This window comes from Rhinoderma darwinii, chromosome 3, assembly GCF_050947455.1.
Source record: "Rhinoderma darwinii isolate aRhiDar2 chromosome 3, aRhiDar2.hap1, whole genome shotgun sequence".
Taxonomy (NCBI): domain Eukaryota; kingdom Metazoa; phylum Chordata; class Amphibia; order Anura; family Rhinodermatidae; genus Rhinoderma; species Rhinoderma darwinii.
In genome coordinates, this window is record NC_134689.1 from 256,622,872 (window position 1) to 256,643,558 (window position 20,687).

Consider the following 20,687-nt stretch of genomic DNA (forward strand, 5'->3'; position numbering starts at 1 on the left):
CGGAAATCTGCACAAATTTGAGGGCACGTGTATGAGATATTGTTAAACCCAATTCACATGCATTGTACTGTGTTGGATGTAGATTTTCATGTACACGTTGTCAAAGAATACCACCACCTAGTTTGGAGCGCAGATGCCAGTCCAGGTCCACTACAAAATCTAAATTCCAAATAGAGAGAAAAAAAACATGGCTGCTTTCTTCAAAAACAGAGCCACATCTGTCCGTGGGTTGTGTCTGGTATTGTAGCTCGTCACTGTTCACTTCAGATGAGCTGAGGTGCGATACCAAATACAACCCAAAGAAGGCCGCCATGGTTTTCTATTCCTGGACAATTTTTGTGGTCTATTTATACGGTGAATTTTGGTGATACGGTTTTTCTTTGTCGGACACCCGTGTACCGTCTGTTCTATGGAGCGATATTCTCCCAAAACATTTTATTGGGTCCTAATGTGATTTTAATATTTATTTATATATATATATATATATATATATATATATATATACCCTTCTTTAACGATAATATATTTGCAACTGCTTTGAATATTGCAACTTTTTTTTACCTTGTTTTTTTACAAGACTGATGAGGCTTTCATTTTCTAGATTTGTTTAATTTCATGTTTTAAATTTTTTTTATTGTGCGCTGACAAATCACAAAATATTTTTTTTTGTAATTGAGATATATGCACTCAATACTTGATCGTGGCTACTTTTGCATGAATTACTGCATCAATGCAGCGTGGCATGGGGGACATCAGTCTGTGGCACTGCTGAGGTGTTATGGTGTTATGGTGTTATGGTTATGAGGTGTTATGCTTTGATAGCGGCCTCCAGCTCATCTGCATTGTTGGGTCTGGTGGCTCATCTTCTAGGGGTTTCCTGTGACGCAATGAAAGGGCAGTCCCCCCTCCTCTTATTTACTTTGAATGCTGCGATCAGCTTTGATCGCAGCATTCAAGGGGTTAACGGCGGAGAGAAGATGTTTCTCTTCTCTCCGCCGTTAGAGCGGAGCTGCGGTGGTGTATTACAGCCGTTGCCCCACTGATGTGTGTGTGTCAGTGATATTCTGGATGTGCCACACCCAGGTACTTTAGCTACAGCCTTTGTGAAAATGTAGCCTAGAAGTTTACTTTTTGCTTGACTAAATTAAAAAAACTCGGAAACTGCGTTCTTATTTCCAAAGATTCCAGTTTAGTTACTTTTTATCATTTTAAATGGGTCTTCGGCTTCAGCTTGACACACATTTCCCATAGGATATCTGTTCTACGGCATTAACCCATAGTTCACTTACAGGCTCACATTACTCTATGTTCTGTACAGTAGTAAACAGGGATTCAGTCCTGAAAACTTGGGGCATTGGTCAGTTTTAATAATTTGAAACCAACGGATAATGCAATAAATGCTTATTCATGAGAATATAGTAAAGCAATGCAGGTAAGGGTACTATCAGTGTCGTAACTACCGCTATAGCGGCTGCTACGGGACCCTCAGCATGAGGGTGCCTGTACCGCTCACCAGCACGGGCCCCCCATGCCCGAAGGCTCTGCTAGCAGCCGCTATAGCTGCTACAGCGGTAGCGACGCCACATTCAATAGTATCTGCGTCCAACAGAGCACCTCCCTGCTCCGCCATAGGCTACAGCCTATTAGGCGCAGGGTCAGGAGCCCTGCGTAGGCTGGCGCGATGATGTCACTGGGTCACGCCGGCCCACGCAAGGATCCTGTCGGTGTTGAGGAGCTGCTCCGTTCGTCGTGGGAACGGGGCCCAGGTGAGTATAATCTTCTGTTTTGCCTGTATAGCGCGGTCTACGGGGCTGGGGGCCTGTGTGGCGCGGTCTACGGGGCTGGGGGCCTGTGTGGCGCGGTCTACGGGGCTGGGGGCCTGTGTGGCGCGGTCTACGGGGCTGGGGGCCCTGTGTGGTGCGGTCTACGGGGCTGGGGGGCCTGTGTGGCGCGGTCTACGGGGCTGGGGGGCCTGTGTGGCGCGGTCTACGGGGCCTGCGTGGCGCGGTCTACGGGGCTGGGTGCTATTGCACGGTACGGACAAGCTGCTATCACTGCACGCTGTTTAGTGCCAGTTGCCATGGTTTTGCAGCACAGACAGGGTAAGCGCATGGTTTTTATGTGAATCATCTTTGCTTGCAGCGGTAAACCGCATGGTCTAGATCCACTACATGTAACAGCACCCTTAGGGTATGTTCACACGCAGTGTTCTCAGGCGTATTTCGGGGTGTTTTTCATAGTGTTCAATGGAAAATCCGCTCCTAAAAACTCCTCAAGAAGTGACCTGCTACTTCTTTTTACAGAGCGTCTTTCTGTAGGCAAATGTTTATAGGTGTTCAGCTTCCGTTTTTTTCAGGCGTTTTTCGAGGCGTAAACGCCCCGATATACGCCTGAAACCACTGCGTGTGAACATACCCTTAGGCCTCGTTCACAGAGTTTTTAACGGGGAAAATTTTTGCCCGTAGCACTCAATGGGCGCGAGCGAAAAACGCCATGAAAAAAGCAGCGAAAATCGCAACAAACGACATGAAGGAAGGACCAAATCTGCCTCAAAATCCTAAACGGAATTTTGAGGCAGATTTCGTCCTTCCTTCATGTCGTTTGTTGCGATTTTCGCTGCTTTTTTCGTGGCGTTTTTCGCTCGCACCCATTGAGTGCTACGGGCAAAAAACTCTGCCTCCCATTGATGTGACCCATCAATGGGAGGTCAGAGGCGTAAATGCGCGAAGAAAGGGCATGTCCCTTTCTTCCACGAGGCGGTTTTACCGCTCGCGGGAGAAAACCTCCCCCGTCTCCCATTGAAATCAATGGGAGGCATTTTTGGCCGGTTTTTGACTGACTAGTTTTGCGGAGCGGTTTCCGCTACAAAAAGCTCGTCAAAATACTCAGTGTGAACATAGCCTTTCTATTACAACTCGCAGTTCCTCTGGATGTTTATTTGCAAGCAGCCATATTTGGCAGCATGAAGTCATCATCTTGTCACCAAACTGAGCAAACGTATGGCATCATAAGGTCATTGAGCAGAGTCTGAACAAAGGGCGTAACAAGGTTCACGTATTAAAATATGATCTAACAAAACTGTAGGAAAATCAACAAAGCATGGCTATTGCCTGTTTGGCTCAGCTTTGTAGGCCTGGGCTTACCTTATTTTATGTTTTAGATCATTACCTCAGAAATTTACCGACTGTATATATAGCTTGAGACCATGTGTAGGCCCAATTCACATAATTTATTTATTTATTTCAGTTACTTATATAGCGCCAATTACGCAGCGCTGTACAGAGGTCCTCATTTTTTACTGTCCCCATAGGGGCTCACAATCTAAATTTCCTATTGGTATGTTTTTGGGGTGTGGGAGGAAACCTTGAGTACGCGGTGGAAACCCACGCAAATGCAGGGAGAGCATACTAACTTCATGTAGATGTTGTCCTTGGTTGGATTTGAATCCCAGCGCTGCAAGGCAATAGTGCTAACCGCTGAGCCACCATGCTACCCATATTTTTTTTTTACCCTGTGTTTAGCATGTACGTTAGGATCTTTTCCCGGGATGTATAAGCTAAATGTAGTCAAGAAAACGTGACGCAAACATAGACTTAGAAAATATACACAGAACATAAAGTTGAAATCCTTACCCATCCATAAAATATCATACCATATTACAGTAAGATTCATAAAATCAAGCCTACAGCAATGCGTCTCCATAGATGCAAATTGGCATTAGAACAAGTCATGCTGAAGTTCGTGGTGATGTTTGACGCGGCCATCTTTTCAACAAGTCAATACACAATTTCTGCCCTTCGAGAGCTGCCCTGGTCATCAGTAAGAATAGTTACTCTGAAGTAGAAACATCTAGGAGTAGCAACGACTCAACAATCCACAAAGTGGTGCACCACACGTGCTTAGGACCATGGAGCGCTTTACTGCACAAGTCGCATCACTCCGAACTGTCTCTGGCAGCGCCATCAGGACATGCCAATTTATGGACTTTATTTCGTAGCCATTGGGCAGACATTGCTGGAGCAGTGTGGTGTACAAATCTGTGGGATGACAGAAAAAAATCTGTCTGGAGTAGGCACTATGTATTTAGGCAAAGTCTGGTGAAGCAGTAATAATTGTTAGGGCTGTGTTTCTTTGCTTAGGCTATGTTTCTTAGGCTGGGTTCACACGAGCATGTTACGTCCGTAATGGACGGAACGTATTTCGGCCGCAAGTCCCGGACCGAACACACTGCAGGGAGCCGGGCTCCTAGCATCATAGTTATGTACGATGCTAGGAGTCCCTGCCTCGCTGCAGGACAACTGTCCCGTACTGTAATCATGTTTATGCGCTGCCAACATAATAAAAAGGTATGGGGACGAGCAATCGTAACAATGAGTGCTTGTCCCCATACTAGCTCCTTGTGCAAGGAGTAAACGAGCGCCAATTAACAAGCTGTCTTGTTGATTGGCGCTCATTTACACTGCTGTGTAAGATGACCCTTTGTTCTACTGAAGGGAAATCTTCATACTACATCCTTCCAGAGCAGGGCTAGGAAAATCTTTAGATCCTTTTTAGGAATAGTAACACCGATCTACCGTTCTTTTTCAAAAATACACAAGGAACTTTTTCCTCCTCCACTCATACCAATAGTAACTGGGATTGGATCTTTGGGGGAACAACTAAGAGCATGGGTGGACCACGATCTCCAACCACTAATAAAAGACTTACCAGGATAATTAATAGATACCAAACATGTGATTTTGTATTTGAATAGTGTGGAATGGACTAGTGACTGCCCATAGCTCTCATTTGATGCTGTAAACTTATGCCCCAGCATACCACATGTACAAGCCATTCAACCCCTAAGCTACTTTCTAGACAGATACAGCACATATACAAATGATATTAAAGAATTTTTGGCCATGGTGGTAGAACTCCTACTTGGGTACGATTTATTCTTCGTTTGACCAAGAATTCCATCTCCAGAGGCAAGGAGCCTGGATGGTAGCCAAGTTTTCCACGTCTTAGGCAAATATTTATATGGCCATGTGAGAAGAAAAATGTTCCTCTGAATGAGGAGTATTTTTCAAGTGGTATGGTCGATACATAGACGACCTACTACTGATATTGCGTTGGACTTCAGAGCAGGCACAAGAATTTGTTAGGTACATAAATAAAAATCCCATGAATCTTGCCTTCATTTGTGTCTATGATGAACATAACGTTAAGTTTCTAGACAGAACGGTAACAGGAAAGACTGACAAAGAAATTCTAATCCGTCCGAAAAGGACATCTGTCAACTCCATTTTGAAGGCAAGCTCATGTCGTTCTCCACATATCATTAAAAATATACCAACGGGAGAACTGATCAGAACTAAAAGTTCTGTATCCAAAAAAGCACCTTCGTTACGGATTACTTAATCACTAAGTAATTTTACTTCAAATAACAATAGTGTCCAAAATACATGGTTGACAAACACTGGGCTTTATGGCTGTTGAATACATGTAAAGTATGTAGTCATTCTAATCGAGCACTTTTATGTCAATGTCCAATAAACCGCAATACAAAATGAGAAATTACATAAATTGCAATACGACTAATACTTTAAACATAACTTGAAAATTACAGTATGTCTGTACATCCGGCCTGTTAAAAATAATCAGCAGACGTCCTATTTCAGATGTAACCAATAAACAAGCCACAAACATATCCATGGCTTGCTAAAATTCTTTGTTCCTGTACGTGTATCGCAGGAAAAACAACTGTCTTACAACATATATGTGAAACAAATGTAAGCTCACCAGTGACCGATGATCAGCTCATCACATGACAGTAGATCAGCAGATCACCTCACATGCGGGTGGATTAGCTGGTCTAGCCACATTATTTGGGTTTTTAAAGGAGCACTCCCACAACATTTTTTTTATTCTCTGGCCCGTTGGAAAGGCACATTATGTAAATTGTGGTGAAGGTAATCTTCTTACCGGTGGCTGTATTTGTGAGTTCTCCACTCCCTTCCGGTCCTCAGCTGTGTCATGTGACCAGCAATAGGACTCTCCAACTTCCGCAGCGTCTCATGTGTGGACAGGAAGTCAGTTTCTCCATTCATTCCTATAAGGCTCATATGGAGGCTGTGATGGTAATGAATGGAGAAACTGACTTCCTGTCCACACATGAGACGCTGCGGCAGTTGGAGAGTCCTATTGCTGGTCACATGACACAGCTGAGGACCGGAAGGGAGTGGATAACTCACAAATACAGCCACCGGTAAGAAAATTACCTTCACCACAATTTACATAATGTGCCTTTCCAGGAGGGTAAGAGAATAAAATTTTTTGTAGGAGTGCTTCTTTAAGGAACTGGTCTCCATACAGGAGCAAACTATGACTCAAGGGGTTTTCCCATCTTGGACATTTATGGCATATCCCCAGGATATGCCATAAAGGTCCAATAGATGCGAGTCCCACCTATCTCTAGAACGCGATCCCCTAAGCCCTATTCTAGCTTACTCGGCTCCGCTTCCTCCCGGCCACTTCCTAGTTAGGTGGTCGGGAGTTACGGAAACAGCCGAGTGCTCGCTGACTTACGGAAACAGTGTTGCACGACGGGCTATGCTGTTTCCAGAACTCGGTAGCTACGGAAACCGTGTAGCTCGCGCGCTATGCTGTTTCCGGAACTCCCATTCACTTCTATGGGAGTAACGGAAACCGCGTAGCTCAGTGAGCGCTGCTGTTTCTGTAACTCCCGGCCACCTAACCTGGATGTGGCCAGGAGGCCACAGGAGCAGAGTATGCTAGAATGGGGTTTAGGGGACCCTGTTCTAGAGATATGTGTGGGTCCCAGAGGTGGGACCCGCATCTTATCAGACTTTTATGGCATATCCTGTGGATCTGCCATAATTGTCCAAGATGAGAAAACCCCTTTAAGGTCGGGTTCCCACGTAGCGTAAGCGCTGCAGAATTTCTGTAACTGAATTCTGTGAGGAAATTCCACAGCATTTACAGTAGCAGCAAAGTGGATGAGATTTTGAAAATGTCATGTCCACGCTGCGTAAAAAAACCACAGAGAAAGCGTTCATATATTTACCTGCAGTGCGGAATTTAAATCCGCAGCAGGTCAATTTATTATGCGTTTTTGTTGCTTTTCTGTTGCGTGTGTTCCAAATTTAATTAAATGGGGATGCAAAGCCCGCACCAAATAGCCAAGTGTTGCGACTTTTGCAGCAGAATTGCAGCAATTCCCCACAAAAATCGCAATTCGGAAAATAAAGTTTATACTTACCCTAGAATTCCCTGCTTCCTCCAGTCTGGCCTCCTGGGATGACGTTTCATCCCCTGTGACCACTGCAGCCAATCACAGGCTGCAGAAGTCACATGGGCTGCAGCGTCATCCAGGGAGACTGGACATCAAAGGAGGGACGCGTCACCATGACAACTGTATAAAAGTCTTGGTGTTTTTTGTGGTTTTTTTTTCTACTGCAGGTTTCCGCAGCGGAAGTTCCATCTGAAATACTGCACCACAATGTGGTTCGGTTTTTCAGACAGAATATGCTGCGGGTTCCAGGTCTGATACGCTGCGTAGTTTTACATGGCGTATCAGACCAGTGGGAACCCGGCCTAAGGACGCTAATCTGACCTGTCATGACTTACTGCCATGGAATTTTAACGTTCAATTAATAATGATCGTCTGGAATTGCTTACTGGTTTTGCCTAATTTTTAGAAATGCACCTAAAAATTTGGAACCGGTGCCTGATGTAACATAGAATATATGGAGTGCCTGCCGGCAAACAGAGCCCTTGTTTCCCAACTACCAAAATTAAAATAACAAGTTTTATTTGGTATAGACGACCATAAACAGACTATATGAAGGTTAAAAATCCTGGTCCATTGCTGATCGAGATCAGCATAGTGCAATGTGTAGACACTCGAAAAAGCAAGGTGCTAACGACTGCAGACCGCAACACCACGCTGTAAGTTAAATTACTAGAGGATCAGCAAGACCAGAGGTTAAAATTCAAAAAAGCCCCCCCGACATGTTTCGCTACCGACGTAGCGTCTTCAGGGGTATCGGGGGTAGTGACAGCGAGCGGCGGAATCCACAGACCTATATACACAGAAAACCATCTACAGCTGTGACTTCAATTAGTTGAGAGCCAATCAAAAGACGAGCGGAGGGCCGAGCCTCCACTCGGCTGACTGACAGCCAGCAGCACCAATCGCTGGTGAAACACAGGCCACCAATGGATGCGGTGCCGGCGCGCATGCGCAGTAACAGAAAAACCGGAGATAGAAAAAATCTGGTAGTTACAAAGATGTTGAGATTCATATAGGCGCATGCACAATAAAATGCATGCAGATCTCATTAGGTAAGATGTAATTGCTAAGTTAGTACATGACCAGCAATCAAGAGAAATCATTTGTAAATGAATAAGCAGATAGTTATGGCTGCGGTACAATGGACTGCAAAAATGATTAGCACGGGTATGAGTGATGCATGTATAATGCCAACCATAAAGTACCCACAATAGTGGCACCAATTTTGGCCTGCAGTGAGAGCCCAATTTTAAAATTAAAGGAAACCGTCGCAATAGTCACTAGAAAAGTAATGTAACCTAGGTCTCATCTTTATAGCTGGTACAACAATAGATGATGGGAAAAAAAATCTATAATAGTGAATAATTGAAGTTAATTTCTAAATGCAGCAAAATGTGGGCCAAAAGAGGTTACTAAGACTGAAATATATACACTTAGGCCCTGTTTGGAATTTTGAGGAAGATTTTGAATTGCCTGCACGCCATTTGCCACGTTTTTTTCGCTCACGCCCATTGAGCGCCACGGGCAAAAATGCTGCAAAATTTGCATTCTCTGCCTCCCATTGATGTCAATGAGAGGTCAGAGACGTAAACGCCCAAAGATAGGGCATCGCATATTTTCCCCGCGAGCGTTTTTTTTTTCCGCTCGCGGGAAAAAACCGCCTCAGTCTCCCATTGAAATCAATGGGAGGCATTTTCAGACGTTATTTTGACGCGTTTTCCGCGTCAAAAAAACTTGTCAAAAAGCTCTCTGTGAACTGAGCTTAAGACCTTCTTCACTAGTTGCGTAAATGCTCCAGAGTTTCCATGCGGAAAGTCTACCGTGTTTACACAAGGTAAGTTTATATGCTACAGATTGAGAATCTGCACCGCAGATTAGTTTCCTAACTTTTTTTTATTTATTTTTTCTTGAGGATTTTTCTAACTGTAATACGCTGTGGAATTTCCGTGCGGAAATTCTGAACTAGAAATCCAAGAGCCCTTGGAGGCCGCAGGCAGGGCAATATTGACACTGCTTTCAGGGAGAGTATGTGAATACTTCCCTCCTGCAATATGTCACTAGGTCATGTGAGTCATCAACTAGGCAAACCTGTTTATAACCTGCGGGGAGTGGCTGCTTCATACTGCACGCGTCACAACGTGCTTCCCTTCTTCAGGGTTTACTCATACGGCTCCCCGTCTACCAGCCAGTCTCGGTATTTGACAGAGTAGTACCATGGATTTGTTTTGTTTTTTAACGCTTCAGAGATTTATTTTTTTTGCATTATGTATATATGGTGGTAATCACTACAATTGATAGACAAATATTCCTTTGAAGCAATGGTAGTAGTGGCACACAAGGGATAAACATGGTTGACTTTTTTCCAGGGAATGTGCAGTTGAAGCTGTTTGTAGAATTGTAGTTGTCAATGAATATATACAGATGTGTTTGCCGGCATAATATGTGTACAGCACTGGAGTAATGAACATCATTAGATGCAATTTTGTCACTTGGTCACGTTTGAAGTGTCACCACAGGCCTCAGCGGGGGGGGGGGGGGGGGGGACTAGCGCCATTTTGAGCAAATAGCATAAAATCTATATATGCACAGTCTAGTGAACAACTTTATTTTTTTCTTCTTAGTTTCTTAGTTCTTATAAATACACTTAGTGGTTTTGTGGTTTATGTACGTGGCATTGCCATTCACCAGAAAGCTGGATTGGCATGGTGGCAAAGTACCTTGCCCGCAGTTGAGTGGTCACTACCCATCTGAGGTTGTGATATTATTCAGATTTGACAAAAAAATACATTTAGGTGGAGAGAACCTCTGTAAAGCAGTAGTTCTACTTCCAACAGTAAGTAAGCATTGCTTTCGACGCAGATTCCATTATATTTGTCGAACAGCATACGGTACTATTTTTTTTTTAGTCTGGCAAAAACGCGGAAACTGATTGGTGTCCGTCATCATTTGACGGATCCAGCGCTTACGTAGTTTTCGTTGCTCTGTTTCTATAAGCATTATGATAAGGTACATTATTATATGTAAGGTATTTCTGAAACCAACACATCATTTATTTGTCAACATGCTTTTCTGTATTTTACCTGCTCCTTTTTTTCCCTATTTTTATAGGATCCCGCAGTCACACAAATCACAAGCAGCGGCCATGGGAACATTGAAGAATTCAACCCTTTCTCTGAAAATACTCGCTTGGTGCGTATCTTATGTTATTAGAACTGCCCATTCCCACTGCCACAAGGACTTGGCCTGCTTCCAGAGCTGGTTCTCTGCCTTCACGTTACTATTTTCATGCTCCCTTTATTTTGTTAGCAGTATTTATACACTTCTATGGATCAGCTCTTCTTTGTATGAAGCAGTGCGTACTTCTGAAGTGATCTGTTACACAGTATGATCAGTTTCCACAGAATGCAAGGTGTATTGAGATTACCTAGCTTTGTATGTAAAAAATTATAATTATCTCTGGTTATTTATTTAGTTGTTCATTTTATGTGTTTCTTGCTTAGACAACGAATCAGAAAACTGTCCCGGTACAGCCGGTGATGCCTTCCCAGCCTGCTGTTCTACAGCCATCCATAGAGCCATCTCCACAGGTACACTTTGATTATGTAGCATTTATCTGGGTTTAAAGTGGATGTGTCCGTATATTATGCTGGCCTTGTTAAGGTCTGCTCGACTATTAACCCAAACGCTCCTAGTGCCAGAGACGGAAAGATCATCGCTAGTCCCGTCATGTTGTATAGATCTCTATGGCCATTTGAAAAGTTTTGGATAGTTAGCTGGCTGTAATGGGCAAAAAAGCCCATTAGAGCAGAACGAAATATGAAATTAATTTAGGGTATGTTCACATGGAGGAAGTTTGCAGCGGAGATTCCGCTGCAAAATTTCGCCTCCCACTCATTTTATTAGGAGTCTGACGCTTCATTTTCCCGCTTGCTGAAATAATAAAGAAAAAAAGAAGCGTCCCGCTTGTTCTTGATATCAATGGGAGGGAGGAGTCTTGCTGCCACTGTCGGGAATAGTTCCGCAGCGGATTTTGTGGTGGGACCCGCCACGCAAAATCCGCTATGTGAACTAGCTCTTATTGAAAATAGTCTCATATTTTAATCTTAATTTCCATCCATTATTGTACATATGTCACTATTTTCATTTGCAAATTCTTGGTATGCAGTCATCTCTTGGTCACAAGTTACATATGAGCATGTAAAGATGAGATTGCAGGGCTGAAAAATGTAATCTAGTATTATCAATTGAGACACCATTACTCTCCAGTCAAGCAAAGGAACTGGGAATAAATAGCCCGCTCAAGACGCTGCTCTATTGCTGCTCTTACCACTGGAGGCTTCCAGGTTTATAAGCAATGGTTGGCATTGGTTTCAGTGAGTTCTGTGCTATGTTTCTGAGCATAAACCGTGAAATTTCCCGACTACAAGCAGGTGAACATGGCTGCTCCCTGCATCAGGTAACTAGAGGGGCAGCCAAAATGACCATGAACTTGTGGAGGAGGAGACCATTATTATGCATGACCCAACTACACAAATGGAGGACTTGGCCCAAGGAGCTGAACAATAGAAATCAGTGGTAATCATCTCATCGTATTGTGGGGGCCTCAAATGCGGCCCTAGACGCAATCATACGGCCGCACATTACATTCAGTCAGGGCCAGGTCAGTGCCCCTATAACCGAGGAGAAAACCGATTTAGCCCTTCTGTTATTTATGGTTGGGCAGATCACTCCGCATACAGGAGCACTTATGCCTGACCTTGGGGCAACTGCACCATATGAAGTTCTGTTCTGATGCCGCCAGTTAGGCATCACCAACTTAAACTCTTGAAGCATTTTCTCCTCAATATTAGATCCTTGTATGTGGCAGCTCGTAAGTACCATACAATCTGCAGTGAGTACATAAATGGCTGCATAGAAACTGCATATCAAATTTGCTTTTCGTTTTCACTTCAGAGAGAGAAAAGATATATTCATTCTGGCCTTCTTTTCCTTTCCCTATAGGCAATAGCCATGGCGGCACAAGCTAGCCTCCTGCAGCAACAAGAGGAGCTGGACAGGAAAGCAGCGGAGATTGAGAGGAAAGAAAAAGAAATGAGTAATGTAAATATTAACTGTGAGTATGGAGAGGTTTCATGTGCTAGTTTTTGGTTTTTAAATGTTTTGGTATTATGTAGCATGACCCTGATGGCCTTCACGGTTATATTATTGTGGCACAATGAACTGTTAATACGGCTGTTGCTTACCCCAGCTCACTTGACGGCCCCCTACTGCCATGGACGGGAATGTAAACGATGGACGAAGCTGGCCTCCACGTCCATAGGATGTAAAATGGCAAATCCTCCGCTTTCCCTTGCTGCATCCACTTTTGTGCAGGTGCTGAACAGTAATTGAATGCTTTCAGCTCATTCGCAGAAACAGGCAGCAGAATCAAAAACTGTGAAAGGAATGTAGCGTTAAAACACCATCGTTTTCAGGCCCTCCAACGATCATAAAGTGATGGCATATCCTAGCGATATGCCATCACTGCATAAGATGGGAATAACCCTTTAATGTGTGCAGATGCTTCTGGGTGCTTTGCTTTAACCCCTAGAGCCGTGTGGCGTATATTTATAATGTACAGCAATGTGATGATGTGGGCACAGGAGCTGATTGACAGCCAGCCTCCCAAATCAATGACCAATATCAGAAGTCCAATCTTTGGCGTTTAACTCTTCAGTCAATACTGACATCTAATTAATAAACAGAAATGGAGGGGGCTTCCTTTTACTCCTTAAAGGGATTGTCCAGCCACGGGACTGTTTTTCATAGTGATGACCTATCCACAGGATAGGTCATCAGTATATTATCGGTGGGAGTTCGACACCCAGACCCTGCACCGAACAGCTGTTCCGGCTGCCTCCGAGCACTGGATGTTATGCAGTGGTGAGTGCTGAAAGCAGATGGCTCCGTACACTGTATAGCGGCCGTGCTGCAGAACTGAAACTCTGATCCTATTCACGTGAATAGGAGCAGAGCCGCAGTACTGCACCTCGGCCGCTTTACTGTGACCAGAGCCATCTGCTTCCAGCACTGAACACTGCATAACATCCAGTGCCCGGAGGCAGCCACCCGCACTTTTTTTTTTTTTTATAAAACTAAAATGCTTAGATATATGTACCCAGAAAACTGTTGTCCATACAACCATTGTCCATATGCCCCATTGTGGCATATAACTCTCTTTGAAGGTGATCCCTTGCTCTTTATCTGTTAGCCAGAGTGGCGAGCAGAATGTCATTTCAATTAAATGTATTAAAAATTATCTTCGTTACATTTCCATTAAGTATTGTGCATATGCTATTTTCTATTGCAAATTTTGATCCTGGCCTCAATGAACTTTAAACTTCAAAAGTCGGACTAGGCACATTTACAATATGCAACTTCACAAATAATGAATCAATGATAAACTTTAGTTTTAGCGCTTGTCCTCTTTTATTGTTACAATTGCTTGGAATCTTATGAATTGTAGGGATAATTGAGACCAGCAAATGGGCCTACGACAATATGTCTGTCTGACATTCTTTCTCTTCTTCTACAGTAAGACAGAATAATTGGCCTCCTCTTCCTACTAAGTGTCCCATCAAACCATGCTTCTACCAGGACTTCTCCGCCGACATTCCAGCGGACTACCAGCGCACCTGTAAAATGCTGTACTACCTTTGGATGTGTAAGTATCTGACTGTCACCTCATTCTGTAGAGTGTAAGCCCTCGCGAGCAGGGCCTTCTCTCCTTCTGTACTAGTCCGTCACTCAGGTTTATTGTACTTGTTTGTATCGTTTATTCATGTTATGTATTTCAACATTTCTGTATTTTATATGCACATCGCCCTGGAAGTTAAAGGGGTTTTCCCATAATAATTATTTATCACCTATCCACAGGAGAGGTCATAAATATCTGATTGGTAGGGGTCCGACTGACTTGTGATTGTTTGGGATCCCAGCGGTCTAACCCCCACCGATCAGATATTTATCACCTGTTCTGTGGATAGGTGATAAATATTGATTATGGGGAAAACCCCTTTAATAGCACTAGAAAATAATTCTGGTGATTGTGTAGTGACACGTGCTTATATTTGACCCAAGTGGATGCCTTCAAAAAAGAGAATGGATTTTCTATATGTTTCAAAGAATAACTGTCCTTTTTATAAAACCTTTGACATATCAGAAGTTTTGATCAGTGGTGGTCCGGGTGCAGGGATAACCGGAAACTAGGAGAAATCTGAAATTGTGCTTCATAACCATTTTGACAGGTTAGTGACCATATGAGAAGTTTTGATCAGTCATGGTCTCAGCCCCTTGACCCCCTCCGATCGAAACTTCTGACATGACATTGTGACATGTCAAAGTTGATATGAAAAACAATTTCAGAATTCTGCTGGTTTCTGATTCCCCCTGTCCCAGAGGAGCTTAGATAATTTTAGTTACAGTTAGAAGTAAGAGTTTAGGTTGCATAAATGATAGCGGGGTCGCGTACTGCAAATAAAGAAGTGAGTTAAGGATTCTAAGGAGAAAATATTATCCCAATTCTATAAAGCTGAATTCACACAGGACACTTTTTTTTTTTGTTTTTTGCTGCAAATTTATTTTCGCCGTATCAATGTGCATTGCTAGTAAATGGAGGTTTGAATCTCACTCCTTCATTGCAATTTTCTCATGCTGTGATTTTGCAGGGATAGTTTGGGAAAGCTCATTATTTATTTTTGAGTTTTTTTGGGGGTTTTTTTTTGGGGGGTTTTTTTTGGTTTTTTTTTCTTTCGTTTAGCAGTATACTCCAGGTGACCAAACTGGGGAGCTGGAATATAATAGGCAAATACATCTGGTACTGCATATGTGGTTTTCTATAGAAACTGTAAGAAATATTTTAACCCTACAATTGCTTCACAAACTACACGTGAACGTGTGTCAGATGTATTATTATTTTTTATTTGTGCGAAAGTGGTGTAGTACTCAAGTACACCACGAACCTTCCCGTCCCCTCATGAATGACCAAGACTTTACAAAGCCATTACCACATGTTTAGTGGATCTAATGTAGGTAAAATAAAGGTTTCTTCAAAGCAAGTCTGTATTTGCTCTGTTCCTTGACATGGTCCCTCAAAGAATTAATATTTTTTTTATTGGAGAAGTCGCTGTTAAATTTATGGGCTGTGTGCACAAAAGGAAATTTAGTATGAAATACAAATCGTGTTAATATATGTCTGAATAACCATTGTGCTTCTTTTGCCAGTTCACTCGGTGACACTTCTTCTCAACTTTCTGGCCTGCTTGGCATATTTTACCACCGACGCTGCAAATGGTGGTGTGGATTTTGGCTTATCCATCTTGTGGTTTATTTTGTTTACTCCTTGTGCTTTTATATGCTGGTACCGGCCAATCTACAAAGCTTTCAGGTAATTTTTCCTTTGAACCTGGAATTCATCTATTTGTCTTTAGGTACAATACTGGGTATTGTATATGAAATGAGTAGTGAGAAAAATCGACCTGACCTATCTCTTTAGATCCGCTAACTTTTAGTGGATTACCAAACCTATAATTGCCTTTCTTTCAGTGACCGCTTTACATTCGAGAAAAGGCAGAGGTGGGTTTTCACTGCTTCTGCCTTTTCTACATACACATACTGAGGCCTCATGCACATGGCCGTGCCCATAATCACAGCCCGCACCGCATTTTGGTGCCGTGCTCCCATACAAAGTATGGGAGCACGGCCCGTAAAATCCGAAAAGTAGGACATGCTCCATATTTCCAGGCACGGTTCCTCGGCAGGGACACCTTTCCGTAGCGCTACGGAAAGGTGTCCACGGCCAATGGAACCGGGCGGGCCCATAATTGTGGACCATATTGCGGTCCACAATAAGAGTTTTTTCACGGTCGTGTCCATGGGGCCTAAGTAAGCGTTTTGTATTTAATACTGTTTTCTTTTGCTGTATCAGAACAACTCACAAAACTAGGCTGTTTTTCCCCTGATGAAATGCATAAAATGTATTAATTTTACATGAACGTTTAAAAAAAATAATAATCTGTTTCCATGCTGTCAGAGATATTACTATCAAAAATACTTGGGCCTATAAAGGGGTATTTCAATCTAAGTGATTTATGGCATATCCAGGGGTATTCATTGGCATTTTATGTAATAGACAAGAAGTGTTGGAAAGCTGAGTAAATATAAGTTCTAGTTAATTCTCTTGCTCCCAAGCAATACTCTGCACTTTATCATACTCCTTTGTGCCCGTGTATGGTTCAGGAATATAAATCTCGTAGCAATGGGAGAAGGAACTAGGGTTTTCCACTAGCCATTTCATACACACACTAGTTTTGGACACCTCCACTCATTAACTTTGAACATTTGGCTTCTCAAGTTTATTGTAAAGGGTCCTCTTCAGTCAGGACATAGTAATACTTGGGCTTCACCAGTAGAAGAAATCCATGTTAAATCTTTTTTATTTTTCTGATGAACTCAGTATAACCTTAAAGAAGATTTGGGACATTACTTTGCGGCTCTCTTTAAGAACCGCGTAGTATGTAGACAAGGCCGCTGTACTATTGGCCCTCTTCTGGCCCCGCCCCATTCTACACCCTCACTAGTGACTGATGGGGCAGCCCATCCATCACTAGTGAGAGGGGTGGGGGAAGTGTATTTCTAATTATGAAGGCCCACAATATTTTATTTTCGCTATTTAGGCTAAAAGTAGAGTAGAACTGTCCCCATACTATGCTGCTCTTAAACAGGGCAGTATAGTATGATGGCAGATTCACGTTAAAGGATATGGACACCGTACTAAAAAAAATAATAATTCTTCATTTGCTTCCTAAATGCGAAATTTAAGCAACTTTCTCAGTTGGTTTAATTAAAAATGTACTATAATTTTGCCGTAAACAGGGAGACATGCTGCCGACGTGATAATAATGTATGGGGACGGGCGATTGGAGTAACGACCGCTTGGCCCTTATACATAGCCCATTGTGACCGGAACAAACCAGCGCCGATCAACAAGCTGTCTCGTTGATCGTCGCTCGTTGTACCGGCCAAAATTGGCTGGTGTAATAAGGCCATTAGGTTGCTAAATCAGATACTGGAAAGGCTTGTGCAGCCTGAAAGATAAGCAAATCCGGATTCCTATCAAAACTGCCTTCCCAGCCGTGGGACAAGAACTGAAGGTAGCCTTATCCGTGATGCCTACTTCATAGATGGTTTGACGCGTACTGGTTGAATGTGCTTGGTTTGAGCGCTGATATAGGCCTTAACTCAGTCCCTACAGTGCGGTATTATGGATCTGTAGGCACTCGATGGGCGATTATAAGATGCGTCCGTACAGCACCGTATCCTCCCCTAGGACTAATGCTTCTTAGGAAGATTGCTTACGTAATACGGCATGCAATGAAACATGGCAAAAAAATTATTTTTCCCATATGCCTCTGATGTTATACAGGTACGGTACATTAACACCTTAACGACCACCCACCGTCTTTTGACGGCAGGCGGTGCAGGTGCTTAGTCTACAACTACGTCTTTTGGCGTCGCTGTAGATGAGGCTGATGAGCGCTCGTGTGAGCGCTCATGCTCTAAGCAGGAGCTGTAACTTACAGTTCCTGAATACAGCTGGGGTCGGAAAACATTTCAACTCCAGCTGTTTAACTCTTTGATCGCCACGGTCCGTGACCGCTGCATGATCAAAGGAAACTCCCCTCCTTGATCTCATCGGAATTCCGGTGACCTGGGCAAAGACCAGGTAATTCCTCTGCAGTCAGTCCTGGTTACCTAGAAAGGACCCCAGGGCTGTCTGTTCAGTGAGCCTGCTGTTTGGACACACTATGTGCTGTCCTAACAAAAGCCTGTGTCAAAGTGACACAAAGTGTATTAGCATACAGGAGTATGCTAATACATTATAAGTAAAAATTTGTAAGTAAAGTTATCCGTTAATGGGATAAAAAAGAAAAAAAATATCCCCAAAAAAGTCATTATTTTGCATAAAATATATTTTATTGACCCTACATTTCATAAAACCAAAAAAACTACACCTATTGGGTATCTACACGACCGTAATAACCTGCAGAATTAACTAGACCGGTTATTTAGTGTGAAACGTGAACGGGATAAATAAACAAGTAAAACCTATGGCAAGAATCGCTTTTTCCTATATTCACGCCATAAAAATAATTCTTTTTTCTACCCCCAAACTGCGAAAAAAAAAAAAATATATACTATTTCTCCCACATAAAACAAGGCCTCATACAGCCGCGTCCATGAAAAAAAATAAAAGTTATGGCTGCTGAAATGCAGAGAGAATGCAAAGACAGAAAAATGTAGCTGGTCATTAAGGCCTTTTCGGGCCCAGTCATTAACCCCTTATGGTCGCAGCCTAGTTTGGGCCTTAAAGGGAATGTGTTGCCAGAAAAACATGTTTGTTTTTTTTTTAATTAAACATTTAGTGTGTAGGTGATTAAACATTGTTCAAATTTTTTGTATTTTTTTTCACGAGTCAGGAAATATTATAAATTAGATTCTAATTTATAATATTTCCCATTGCTGGTCACTAGATGGAGCTATTCCCAAAATTGCAGCATTGCAAAATTGGGTGAAAAGCCCTCGCTCTAGTGAGCTCTCAGCATCCCCCCCCCCTCCTTTATCCTGGCTAGTGCCGGGATAAACGAGGGGTTTGAACGGTCTAACCTCCTACACTGTGTGTCGCCATTTTTTGAGCTAACACACAGTGTAGAAGGTTTACATACAGTAGTAAACACACACTGAAACACGAACATACATAGAAATCTCTTACCTGCTCCTGCCGCCGCGGCTCCCTCCGGCCCGTCCGCTCCGTCTGCTGCCGCTGGTCCAAGTGCACAAGTCCGGAAGCCGCGACCGGAAGTAGTAATCTTACTGTCCGGCCGCGACTTCCGGTCCACAGGAAAATGGCGCCGGACGGCGCGCATTTCAAATTGGACTGTGTGGGAGCGGCGCATGCGCAGTTCCCACACAGACGGCGTACACTGAAGTGGATGGGACGGGACCCGTTCGCAGTCCCTATGGGACTGTGGCTGCCGTATTCCATGTCTGTATGTGTCGTTAATCGACACATACAGAAATGGAACAAAAAATGGCAGCCCCCATAGGGAAGAAAAAGTGTAAAAATAAGAAAAAGTAAAACACAAACACACAAATAAATATAAACGTTTTTAATAAAGCACTAACATCTTTAACATATTAAAAAAAAAATTGTGATGACCCTGTTCCTTTAAGGCTCAGAGCCCATTTTTTAAATCTGACATATTTCACTTTATGTGGTAATAACGTCGGAATGCTTAAACCTATCCAAGCGATTCTGAGATTGTTTTCTCGTGAGACATTGGGCTTTATGTTAGTGGTAAAATTTGGTCGATATATTCAGTGTTTATTTGTGAAAAATTGCAAAATTTACAGAAAAATTTGAAAAAATAGCATTTTTCCGAATGTGCTTGTAAAACAGATGGTTATACCAGCCAAAATAGTTACTAGTTCACATTTCCCAGAAGTCTACTTTAGATCTGCATAGTTTTTAGAGCATTATTTTATTTTTCTTGGACGTTACAAGGCTTAGAACATAAACTGCAATTTCTCATATTTTTAAGAAAATTTCAAAAGCCTTTTTTTAAGGTACCTGTTCAGTTCTGAAGGGGCTTTGAGGGGCCTATGTATTAGAAACCCCCATAAAACACCCCATTTTAAAAACTAGACCCCTCAAAGTATTCAAAATAGCATTTAGAAAGTTTTTTTTAACCCTTCAGACATTGCACAGGAATTAAAGCAAAGTGGAGGTGAAATTTGCAAATTTCCTTTTTCTTGCTGAATTTCAATTTTATTCTATTTTTTTTTCTGTGACAAAGAAGGTTTTACCAGAGAAACACTACTAAATATGTATTGTCCAGATTCTGCAGTTTTTAGAAATGTCCCACATGTGGCTCTACTGCGCTCGTGGACTAAAACACAAGCCCTAGAAGCAAAGAAGCACCTAGTGCATTTTGGTGCTTCTTTTTTATTAGCATATATTTTAGGCAGCATGCCTGGTTTGGAGAGGTGTTGAGGTGCCAAAACAGTAGGAATCCCCCAAAACTGACCCCATTTTGGAAACTGCACCCCTCAAGGAATTCATTTATGGTTGTTGTTACCATTTTGACCCCGTAGTTTTTTCACAGCGCGTATTTGAATTGGGCTGTGAAATTAAAAGAATGACAATTTTTCCAATAAGATGTCATTTTTGATCAGAATTTCTTATTTTCACAGGGAACAAAATGCCTCATTTTGTTGCCCAATTTGTCCTGAGCGCAGCAATAACCCATTTGTGGTGATAAACTGCCGTTTGGGCCCATGGGAGGCCTCAGAAGGA

General features: G+C 42.7%; 1 protein-coding gene across 1 annotated transcript in view; it reads left to right on the top strand.

Annotated features, from left to right (window-relative positions):
- SCAMP2 (secretory carrier membrane protein 2) overlaps positions 1 to 20,687 on the top strand; it is a 43,646-nt gene that overhangs the window by 16,607 nt on the left and 6,352 nt on the right. The window contains exons 2-6 of the mRNA XM_075857801.1: positions 10,403 to 10,483; positions 10,795 to 10,881; positions 12,296 to 12,407; positions 13,869 to 13,997; positions 15,557 to 15,719. Of these exons, the coding sequence (XP_075713916.1) occupies positions 10,403 to 10,483; positions 10,795 to 10,881; positions 12,296 to 12,407; positions 13,869 to 13,997; positions 15,557 to 15,719 (572 nt within the window). The remainder of the gene's footprint in view (positions 1 to 10,402; positions 10,484 to 10,794; positions 10,882 to 12,295; positions 12,408 to 13,868; positions 13,998 to 15,556; positions 15,720 to 20,687) is intronic.